This window comes from Neltuma alba, unplaced genomic scaffold (genome assembly GCF_004799145.2).
Source record: "Neltuma alba isolate B1F8T4 unplaced genomic scaffold, ASM479914v2 tig00000604_pilon, whole genome shotgun sequence".
Taxonomy (NCBI): Eukaryota; Viridiplantae; Streptophyta; class Magnoliopsida; order Fabales; family Fabaceae; genus Neltuma; species Neltuma alba.
Window position 1 is genome coordinate 1,378 of NW_021632109.1, and position 12,294 is coordinate 13,671.

The 12,294-nt window shown below is 37.1% G+C and overlaps 2 protein-coding genes across 2 annotated transcripts; both read right to left on the reverse strand.

Annotated features, from left to right (window-relative positions):
• Nucleotides 1-269: 269 nt before the first annotated feature.
• LOC114741146 (protein ecdysoneless homolog) lies at nt 270-4,914 on the reverse strand. The gene is made up of 5 exons (XM_028929402.1): nt 3,686-4,914; nt 2,722-3,060; nt 2,155-2,279; nt 898-1,055; nt 270-579 (listed from the first exon to the last, which is right to left on the reverse strand). Exons 1-5 carry the CDS (start codon nt 4,843-4,845, stop codon nt 397-399), a joined length of 1,965 nt encoding a protein of 654 aa, XP_028785235.1. The 5' UTR covers nt 4,846-4,914; the 3' UTR covers nt 270-396.
• A 2,689-nt stretch (nt 4,915-7,603) lies between these two features.
• LOC114741156 (putative U-box domain-containing protein 50) lies at nt 7,604-12,294 on the reverse strand. The gene is made up of 8 exons (XM_028929411.1): nt 11,934-12,294; nt 11,720-11,832; nt 11,480-11,604; nt 10,929-11,379; nt 10,336-10,476; nt 8,950-9,492; nt 8,188-8,871; nt 7,604-8,091 (listed from the first exon to the last, which is right to left on the reverse strand). The coding sequence occupies exons 1-8, from the start codon at nt 12,100-12,102 to the stop codon at nt 7,894-7,896; spliced, it is 2,424 nt and encodes an 807-aa protein (XP_028785244.1). The 5' UTR covers nt 12,103-12,294; the 3' UTR covers nt 7,604-7,893.

A 12,294-nucleotide genomic window follows, 5' to 3' on the forward strand; every position in this document is an offset into this window, starting at 1 on the left:
GCACTTCAAATCCCCGCGTGGGGACTAGTGAGTGTACTTGGAGAGTATGAATATGCGGGTAAACTGGCGACAAAGTTTGCTGTTATCAAATAGGTCAGATCAAATTCCAGCAGATGACTGTATTGCCTTTTTTCCATAATATAGCTAAGATCAACACTGCAGCAAATGATTGCCTTGCTTTTTGCAAAAGCAAATTCTGTCATAACACGCTTCTTTACTCAAGGAATTAAAACCAGTATCATTGTTCTACATCACGGCTGGGATTTCTCTATAGAATCAATCAAGCAGATCCCTGCCTGCATGGTAAGAGCTTGAGAAACAAGATGATGAAACATGCTATCTAGATTGTATTGTTGAAGCATCCCCAAAATCTTGGACTAAATTATTCAAGTAATTTCATTTCCCCTTGTTGTCATCTTGTGGGAACTGCACCCCCATGAGGCCAAGTAAATTCGATGCAGGGCCTGGGAGTCCTTGTTGGGAAGAAAAGGAATCCAGAAAGCTTTTTACCAAATTCAGATCCACATCAACTGGAGAAAAATCTTCATCCATATTTTCCACGGTATTCGATGTTTCCTGCTGGAGAATTACAAAGAAAATCATTCATGCAACAGCATTCAGCCTTCTAACAGCTATGAGACTTTGCTGAACAAAATAAAAGCCAAATTCTCATGTGAATGTGCACATTGCCCCCTCATCAGACGTGAATAAGGGAAAATGGTCAAAAAAACTTGTCCTCTTGGGCACCAAATCAAGAGCCAAATTTGAGTCATAGTTCACGGCAAACCTGCTTATCTTTCACTGCTTAACTTTTGAATTGGCTTCGTGAGGCCAGGTAATATTTATGTCATAAGAAATTGAATAGTTTTTTCCTACATGCAAACACAAGCAAAATACCTCATCCTTCTTGGGAATTTGTTCATTAGCACGAACAAAACTTCTTCCCAGAGTGGTTGCCTTCAGCTCTTCACTCATTGCATCAGAATAGGACTGCATGAATGTATCTCCACCATCTTCATTGTCAGGTTCAGCCATATCGCTCTCATCAGAATCATCTACACAATTATTCACAAAACCATAAGAAACCTTAAGAGATATAGCAGGGGTAGACATGCACCATCGATTGTTCATATATTGATTAATTTTCCTGGAAAGAAATCATTATCCTTTTGGTTATTATCTGCATGCTAAAACAGAAATGCTAGTTTTATAGTCAGTGAATTTTGTTCTGCTAATAACATAATTCACAAACAATTAGAAACATCTTATATGCGTAAATTACCTGAGCAAAAGAAAACTTGACTGGCACAAACAGATAAGTTTTTAGAAAAGGAGCAAGAAGTTTATATTTTATGCAATAATAAGCTCCTCCATCCATAAACATCATGCACTTTTTAAGCTACAAGCCTCAATTTTAATTACTTATTTTATTTAACTGCAACAACTACATATCAACTTTCACTACTTGATTAAATACATTGAATGCCGCTCAAAGCATTCACGTAAATAAGCTCAAGATAGCACAATTGTAAGTTCTTATTCACACGTTAGAACAGTCTAGATATCATGCCTGAATGAAGAGAGAAAAATAATAATGAATTGTGGCATTTACTTTTAGTAATTATTTTCACAGTTTGAGGCATACATAATTTGAGATTCATTCTTTTGACTGTATCTTTATTTATTACTCAAGTGCTCCATCAAAAGGCTTGAACCTTATGTGGTAGTAGGTTTTTTCCTTGGGGTATTGTTTGAATCATTCCTCAAGAGGGGAAAAAAAAATTTTAAAAATTATTAAAAAAAAAAAAAAAGTATTATGAAGCAGCAGCAGCAAAAGATCACATGCTAAGGCAGCTGCTCATGCTTGTTCATGAAGGCAGAAAACAATCTGTGACTTCTAGAGCTGCCCTTCCTCCTAAACCGAAAAGGAGCTGGAACATTTGCATAAAACAGATCGCTAGAAGAAAGTTGAAACTTAAGTGAAGCTGTGAACCAAAATGTATGTGCAACTATGCATGCCTATGATAAATCATGTAAAGTGCAATACATGATCCATTGGAGCAATACATGTTCTTTGCAGGAAAATGGTTGTAACAAATATCAAATTAAAACAAAACAAGAGAAGATAATTTGTTTCAATAACACAGATGTTACCGAAGTCCACTTCAGATGAGGAGCCCTCTTCAACATCACTGTCATCATCTTTAACTCCTTGGTGCTTCATTACTGATTCCATGTCCTTAATGAATTGGTCCACATCCAGGTCCACTTCCTTATTCCTTAAAAGGACGAGAGAATATAAAATTAAGGAGTGATCATCATACAGCAAGTACTCTTAAAAATATCCAAAATTCCAAAATATCAAGTTGAGCACAGCCTTAATTTGTAGATATCATGAAATAACCTGGAAAAATCATAAGGCATGCGGAATTATGAGTAATCAACACTGCATAACAAATGGCACGAGTGTTTCCAAATTTAAATACCCAGGGAAAAAGGAAAGAGAGAAAAATGGAAGCTTATAGGCCTTAGATTATTAGTCCCTGTACTCAGACCTCCATGAAACAATGCATATGGAACACACTCAATATCTTTGGCTGAACCTCATTAATGATAATCTCATACCATAACCCAAACCTAACCTGAAAAAGATGCCAATACTATGTGTACAGAATGCATATCAAATATGTTTAAAAAAAAAAAAATTATAGTATAACTAACATGCTTTCAGGAGCTTCAGCTCCTTTGTAGCTTGACACTTTGTGGACAAAAGCCTGCATAGTATTTGTTATATCAGCAGGATTAAACTCTCTAGCATTAGAACCAGATGATAGACCCTCCTCTTGCTGCTCTTTCCCCTTCCCTTTCTTCTTATGTTTTAGGTCATAAAGTTCCATCTCCTTTTGTCTTTCAAGAAGAACAGAGTTCAACTCTTCGTCTCCACCATAGAGCCATGAATCATCATCAGATGGAGGGACCTCCTGATCCTTAAAATCATCCACTGAATGTGGTAAAGCAAGGATTTCATCAATGCGTCTCACAGGAGCACTCAGCAAGTCACTGCAACAAATTTTCACATTAGTAAAGTAATGACAAAATAAGAAACCAAGATTAACTCGAGAACTAAAAGCAGAAAACATATTCCCGGGGAGGGAGCGAAATTTGAGTTCCTGACCCACATATGTGGATTCTCTCACTTCAGAATTCCATCGATCTATCTCAATTCTAATTTCTAATCATAAGATCAATCTAATGGTTTAGATTGATCTTTTTTTATGGATTTGCAATTCAAACCAAATGGGAAAGAAATACATATGGCTTCCCTCTACTTCAGGGAAAAAAAGTAAGATAATGACAACTCGGGTCAATTCAATGACTATAAATTAGAATTGTGACAAATGGCAAGAATTTCAAAAGAGAATCCAAATTCTATAATCCATAGCCCAAAATGTCGAACAACAACCCAAATTTATCATTCCCAAAATTGAATTACCAAAATTCGAAAAGTCTATGATACGGATACCCCAGACCCTCCTTCCCATCAAATACTAATACCACGTCATAAGTCTGGAAAACCTATTTGAATTTACAGCTTTCTTCAGACACAATGGATTTTTTTTTTTTTAAATTAATCCTGACGTAGGCTACTTCAGTGGTGCTGGTAATGTCAATACAGAAAACATACCTGACTCTGGAGTACACAGAACTGCTTCTATAATACTCCTCAGCATTTTGCATTAACCTCTGATACTCTTTGGAACCTGGTAGCAGCCCTTGGAAATAACCACTCCTCTCCAAAGCCTGTTTAAATGCCTCCCACGTGCTCCCTCTCCCTTCTACTCCATCACGCTTGCGCTGCTGATACATCATCTCAAGCCCACAAGCTATTTTCATGCCCAACTCTGCTTCCATGTACACTGACAAGTCGCTCCTGCTCGGCATTGGATAACATTTTGGCGCTTGAAACGTTTGCTGCACTAATTGTGCATACATTGCCCTAGACATCTTCACAGAAACACATACCAATTCTTCGTCTTTCCCTCTGCCCAAGAATTTCTCCATGGTCGCCGCAAACTTCATGGTATCAATATCCCTGTCATAAAAGCCCTCCACAGCAAGCGAAATCATGCAAGGCTCCTGCTTCAAAACTTGGGCGACTGAAACCGGAACCCTGACCCTAACCCTATGCATATTCCTCCTAGCTCTATCCGGGTAATCTGAAATCTTTTTTTTAACCGCCCTCTGAACCGACTCTGACGCCCTCGATTCGACTCCACAGCCGACCAAAAATTTCAACGAATCAGCTAAACTCGGGCTTGAAAGCCGATTACGCGGAACTATATGAAGGTCACCTTGGCGAAGGAAGACGCGATTCAGGCTATTGTCTGGGTTAACCCAACGAGGGAGATGGAATGCTGCTTCGATGAGCAAGAACTCGCCGTCAGTGTCCCAGACTCTGATGGAGAGCGAGGGAAAGTGAAGACAGATTTGGAAGAGAAGGAAGACGGTGAACCACTCGTCCTCGAGGTTGTCGCCGAAACGAACCTTGCCGTGGAGGTGAGGGAGGTCAGAGGAGCAGACACAAGAAGACCTGGGGGTTGAAGAGGGGGTGAGGGTGAAGGGCTCATGCTGCCAGATGTAATCGGTGGTGAAGGGGGAAAGAAATTGAATGATTTGAAGGTGGAGGGATTGTAGAGAGGAGAGGTCGTTGGGAGTAGTGGGGTCGAGTACGAAGTCGGGAAAAATGGCGTAGAAGACGGTGTCATCAGGAAGCCTGGTGCTTTTCTGGGAGAAGATAGAGGATGAACAAAACGATGACGACTCATCAGCTGCCGCCGCCGCCATGGTTTCGACTCTTGCGGTTGTCACGACTACGGCCTCTGCTTTTTCACTGAATTTTCGTTATTCGTTGCCGTTGCAGTTGGGCATTTTAGGAATGCATGATGCGCGATATTAGGGAGGGAAAAGAAGCAAGGAGGGCAAAGGTGTCAATGACCTTTGGCTTGTAGCCGAAGGACTTGTATAGAAACTCGTAGAAAATAGTTGATGATAGGTTGGCACTGGGCACAGAACAGGACAGTATGCAAAGTAGTACATGCCAAAAGTTTCGGAAAAATGGCAATTTGAAAAATTCTAATTTAGTTTTAAGAGACTAATTTGATATTTACAAGTTTACTAAAATGATTATTATCCTTCATTTTATTTATTTTTTTAAAATATCAAAGTTTCTACTGATCGTCGGTCACAGAGTTCTGGTGGCAGCAGTCACCAGAGCTTCGGCGACCAACCGATAATTAGTCACTAGAGCTCCAGCAGTCGGAAAACAATTTTTTTGAAAATTTTTACAACTTCAATATAACGTTTACAACTTTTGTAACATTATTAATAACTTTAGTATAGTAGTTAACAACAAGTTTTCTGGAAAATTCAATAAGTTCCAGTGGTTGGAAATAATTTTTTTGAAAATTTTTACAACTTCAGTATAACAGTTAACAACTTTTGTAACGTTATTAACAATTTCAGTATAATAGTTAATAACAGGTTCTTCGGAAAATTCAACAATTGGTTGTTGGAGCTCCGACGGCCAAAAACAATTTTTTAAAATTTTTTACAACTTCAATATAACGGTTAACAACTTTTATAATGCTATTAACAATTTCAGTATAGCGGTTAACAATAAGTTTTTGAGTTTGTTAATAGCATTATTAAAGTTGTAAAAATGCTACTTTTTGAATTTCCTGAAAAACCTGTTGTTAACTACTATATTAAAGTTGTTAATAGCGTTATAAAAGTTGTCAATCGTCATACTAAAGTTGTAATAAAAAATTTTAAAAAAAGTAGTTGTTAAAATTATAAAAATACCATTTTTTTAAATTTTTAAAGAAACTTGTTGTTAAATGCTATACCAAAGTTGTTAATAGAGTTACGGAACTTGTTAACGATATTACTAAAGTTGTAAAAATGCTACTTTTTGAATTTTTCAGAAAACTTGTTGTTAACTGTTATATTAGAGTTATTAATAACATTATAAAAATTGTTAACTGTTATACTAAAGTTGTAAAAAATTCAACCAAAAAAAAGTAGTTGCTAAAGTTGTAAAAATGCTTTTTTTTATTTTTAAGAAAACATGTTGTTAAATGCTATACTGAAATTTTTAATAGAGTTATGGAACTTGTTAACGGCATTATTGAAGTTATAAAAATGCTACTTTTTGAATTTCTTAAAAGACCTGTTATTAATAATATCACAAAAGTTGTTAACCGTTATATTGAAATTATAAAAATTTTCAAAAAAAATTGTTTCTGCCCGCCAAAGCTCCAATGACTAATTGTTGAATTTTCCAAAAAAATTGTTGTTAACTGCTGTACGAAAATTATTAATAGCGTTACAAAAATTGTTAATTGTTATACTGAAGTTGTAAAAATTTTCAAAATATTTCCAGCCGCCGGAGCTTTTTGAATTTTTCAAAAAACATGTTGTTAACTGATATACTGAAGTTGTTAATAGCGTTGCAAAAGTTATTAACTGTTATACTAAAGTTATAAAAAATTTTAAAAAATTGTTTTTGACTGCCGGAGCTCAGGTGACCAATTGTCGGTCGGTCACCAGAGTTCCGGTGACCGGCCGGCCAGTGGGGATTTTTGTATTTTAAAAACAATAAATAAAATAAAAAACAATATGGTTAATTCAACATACTTATAAATATCAAATTAGTCTCTTGAGACTAAATTAGGATTTTTTAAATTCAACAGACGATTTTAGTTTATAAAGTTCATTTGTTATTTTTCGATCATTATTTTCAAAAGTTTTGTTTCGATTTGCTTTCACTTGCGTAAAATTATTTTTTAAAAGCGTTTTTTCTTAGTCATCCAAATACCCCCAAATCTACTCTACAGCTCTACGGTCCCGTTTTTGCGTTTCAAAGTCACTGCCAAGCACGAATCATGACAGGTATGAGTATTCCTCATCACCCCCGTGACAGACAAAGCATTCCAGAATTTATACCCACAAACGATTTTACTTCCGAAAATGTGAATTTACTTTAGAAATCAATTCAAAAATTATTGTATAAACTATGCTACTTTCGGTTCTTAATATAATTATAACGAATATGTATTGTCTTTTTTCAGATACTACCTCCGATCACTAATATAAAAACTAAACAAATATAAGACCTCAATCCGTTTTATTTTTCATATTTATCTATTTTTTTAAAGTAGCCCTTGTAGCAATTATACATGTTAAAAATTCTATCAAATGATAATTCTAGCTAATTCACATGATTAATAAGGGTGTTCTAGAAAGACAATACTTATTTATTACAAAAAACTAACTTAACAAACTTTTTTAATTTACTCAAATTAGTCAACTAACTTTTATATTGAGAACCAGATGTGATATTATTGCTAATCATGTATATTAATTAAAATTACTATTTAATAGAACACTTAGCATGTGTAACCATTATAAGGACACTTTGAAAAAAAAAAAAAGATAAATATAAGAAACAAAATGGATGAGAATTTTATATTTAACATTAAATTCAAATAAAATCTTATATTAAGAATAAGAAATAATACAGAATTTACATATAAAAGCTGTGTTTGGGATCACCTTTGGCATAGCTAGCCTGTTAATCATTTAGAGTTATCAAAATGTTTTCATTGAACAAATGAAATCGAGCGCAGTAAAAGGAACCAATATCTTACAACTTTGAATTTCTGTTGGGACGATTGCCCATGTTGCTATTACTTCCCCTTAATTTGGTTCACGTGTATTGGATTCCTTCTGTGGTGAAAATTAATGGGTCAACAGGATCTCTCAAACCTTATGATTCTCTCTTAAATAAGCCTCAATTGAACTCTGTACATAATGAACAAAGCGGAGCACTAATTATTTAAAATGAGAAGATCTTTTGGTTTGCCAGTCCAGAATTAGGGAACGAAGGGAGTGATTAGGGGTAAAAAACAAGTGAGGCAGCCTTGCGTTTGTCATTGGCGATCTCTCATGCCCTGAACCCACCCACTCTTCTATTGCTTCTAATTCATATGAAAACCCATCCGCTGCCACGTGTGGATTCTTCATCACCTCCTGCATCATCCCACGTAACTCCCCGCATTAATTAATTAATTATACAAAATATTACATATATTTCACGACAGAAATCCACAACAAGAACACATTTACCTGAAGTATGGGACAAAGAAACACGTTGGGCACATCCATAAGCTCTTCTTTATCTACACCTCCGCTAAATCTTGTTGTGTCTCCTCTAGCACCTTCGTCATTAGCCTCTCTTCTGATCTCATTTAGTTCCAGCATTACATTTCCGATGCTTAGCCCTTCCTTGGGCTTAGGCCCATTAGGAAAGCCCATGCACTTCAAGGCTAAGTCTGCTAGCTTTTGGGCCACATTCAACTGCCACGGCCCAGCAGTCTCATCCAAAACCTTCATCAAAGATTCTCCCATCTTCATCTCCTCCTCAACCAGGCCCACCCAGTTTCTTCCCGTCAGCAAATGCATGATCAAAACTCCAAAGGCCCTTACATCAGATTGTGGGTTGCCTTCGTTGGACCCAAAACCTTTGATCTTGGCAACGAGGTTGCGATCGAGAAGGATGCTGGAAGGCGTCAGGTGCCCATGGATGAAGGGTTTGGGCTGGGCCGAATGAAGAAAGCCCAAGCCCGAACAAACTTCGGCGGCTATCCTGATTCGGTCTTGCCATGGTAAGGCTCGGTTTCTTCTCCTGGAAAATAGCATGTCCCTCAAGCTGCCATTATTCATATATTCCAAAACTATGCATTTTAGTTCACTGCAAAATCCCACCATCGCCAGCACGTGAGGATGCCGAATAGCCCCAAGAAGTCTCACCTGATAACATTAAGTATGAGTTCTGAGCTATTGACGCCAAATATATTTATAGTTGATTCTTGATTGTGAAAAATTCACCTGAGCTTGGAATTCTTGGGGTGACAAGGCATGATTGGAAGGGGGGATCTTGATGGCTACGGTGGAATGGTTGATCTTTCCTCTATAAACGTTGGTCCAGTCGGCACCACCGGACTTCAGCATGAGGCGGTCGGAGAAGTCGTCGGTGGCCAACCTGATCTCGTCGACCGTGTACTCTCTAAAATTCAAACTGGGTTCCGTCAGCCTCGCCGCCATTCCGATGGCGTCCTTTTCTTTGCAAAACTCGATCCTTCTGTAAAGCACGTCTCTTTGTCTCCTAAGCTCGTCGATCTCGGCCACCATCTCCGACCTGGTATTCGCCGCATTCTCCAATTGAATTTCAGCTTGTGACCTTGCCTGTGTGGAGATCTGAAGCTTGTTTGAGAGCTCCAATTGAAGCTCCAACAGTGAGCTTAACCTCTTTCTGCTCTCTTCAATATCACGTCTGGTTTCGTATATGGTTTCCTTTTCTGCTTCCAATTCTTTTGCTAACTCCTCCTTCATGTTGATCTCTTCCTTGATTTTGCCTTCAAGTTCTTGAGCCTGCAAAATGCACGGCATGCTGAGTGATGATGATTGGATCAGAATCTTCCAATGAGGATGAATTTGAGGGATAGGTTATCAAATTAAAGAGAAGCATATAGAGGCAACTCTGTGCCTCCACATTCGCCCCAACTTCTCCGCCGTCCATAGTAGCAAAAAGAAAGCAAGAAACACGCTCCCGACCAAAACGCACACGGCACACGGATCGGAATCTTTTCCGCATCACTTTGTCAAAAGTTCACTTTATTCTTTGATTTTAGTGTTTGAATCACGGAATCACCAGACATCAGTATTGGTTAATAAGCAGGAAAAAAAATCAAAATTATTAAGCATCATTCAGAATTGATTTAGAATAATTCAAAGTTTAACTAAAATATACTTTTAGCTGTGAATGATAATTTGGTGGGGGCAAAATATACCTGATAAATTTTAAGCAAGTTCCATGGTTTAAATTTTATGGGTAACTTTAAAAAAAAAAAAAAGAATTATGATAATGGAGTTATCCAATATTTAGGTCCAATATTAATACTTTAATTAGCATAAGCGGATAATTATAACGATCAAATACTTGGGTTAATATTATTTGGTTTAACTATTTTTGTGCACTTTTCATTTGATCCTGTCAAAAAAAATACAAAACTATTTGATGTTTTAATATTATATTTATATCATACACAAACATGCTAAACATATATATTGCTAATTAATAAACATATAAAATAAATTATTCTCGTTAAAATATGAAGAGCCAAAAGAGTAAGATAGAATGATTTAAGGGTTTATTAAAGGGAAAAAAGAAATAGATGGGGAGGAGATTACAAACACAAGCTTAGAAAAAATTACCCGAGCGTTGCATAAACAAATAGCCCATTCAGCTTTTGCATGTCTATCACTTTGATCCTTAGCTTCTTTCCTCTTCAGCTGGATCATCTTATGTGCCTCCTCCAGTTTTCTTTTCAACATCTCAATTCTTTCCGCTCCTCTCTGCCAACAGAAAGCAAGTTTTGATTTTGTATTAATTAGATTCATGAACAAAAATGTTAGTTTGAAGATGCCCTTTTATCTCCTTTTGATTGGTAAGAATCTCCATAAGGGGGGAAAAAAAGAACAGCATCCATATAATCTGGATCTTCTTCAGTGCCCAATTCTTAATGGGTCCCATAGGAAAATCAAATGGCAACAGAGTCAAACTGGAAATCAGAAGAAATATAAAGGCAAAATCATTGAAACCAGATGGTTGTTTCAAACTTTCACACACAAACCCCTTTATTCTCAATATCCTGTGCAAATAATAAAGTATAAGCCATCATCTAACTACTCCTTGGAAGATACAAAGTGAAACAAAACAAAGCAGATAGCTTTATAGAGGAAAAATGACGCCTCGACGGCCACATGTTCGATAAAATATCTGTGAGAGACCATTGTTTCTAACATACCATATTAGAATTGTTCTGTTCCCTGACATCATCTGGCTCAACTCCACTAATCCGCGAGACGTCACTGTCTTGATGCTCAAGGCTCAATTGTTCATCATTCATGTGAGAAGACAACAAATCCTGGAAATAAGTTTCAATCTCTTGGAGATAGAATTCCCACTGGTTCTGTGAACCTGGGGATTCCATACTTGCTGATGAAGAATTTGCTGATCCACGATAGTCTGGGGAATCCAAATGGCTTCTCTCAGGCAACAGTTTATCTAACCAATCTTTGAATGTTATCTTGTCTCTCATTCTGGCAACCACAACCCCATTATCGTCCTCCATGGTCTTCTCATCGTTCTGTCCTCTCATGAATACTTGTTTCCCTCCGCATAAAATGAACAGTTCACAGAATTCAGGCTTATGCTGATGAATATAGAACAATCCGCTTATGGCACCTCGTGATTTCCTATATATATCACAAGAACAGAGAAAGAGAGCATTTAGAAAATCCTGGTTAGACTTTTCTCTCGGAGGGAAAGAAAAAAGCAAGAGGAAAAATGAAATACCAGGAGGGCTTCATCACTGAAAATCCAATGACGAGTTTGGTTATTTCTAGACCAATAATCATGTCTACTACACGTTTTTGAATAGGTTCGTCAAATTTGTCGACTTCAAGTATTTCAGCTGGCACCTGTAATTAATACGCAGAAACGGAAGAAGAAGAGGGAAACATGTAAAATTATTATCAATTCATCATCGAATCCGATTGAGAAACGCTTATACTAAAGCAACAAAAATTTACAAACCTTCCCACAGAAAGATATGTACTTGGAAAGAAGTTTGTCGATTTTCTCTTGCTCTTGTTTCCTGAGAGCTGGTAGCATCTCATCGTTCACAGATCTTGCTGGGAGTTTGCCAACTGCAAAAGAATCCCAGAACTAAGAGAAACCAAGTTGATTTGAAGGACAATCTCGAGAAGACAACAGATTTTTACAAGAAAATTTCTGGGGAGAAACTTACAAGGGGTAGTAACATGATCCTTGGAAGTATTGTGACTCACGTAGAGAATAACAATGGAAATAGGATAAGATTTCCATTTATTGAGAGCCCAATTCAAGGTTTTGATTCCATCTTGAAGATCATTACTCACAGCGACATATATTTTCCCTGTTTGGGCGGTGGCATCCATAATTTGATTGCTCCAAGCTTCCCCAGTTCTCACGTTTGGCCGCTGAATCAGGAAGAAGACGAAGCAAGAAGTCCGGCAAGACTCCTATCAGCGAGAGAACAAAAAGGACGAGAGGTTGTTGATGATATGGCCGTGAGGTATTATTATTAGGCTACATAGTGTGAAAGAATTGGGGAGAAATAAAGGATCGGT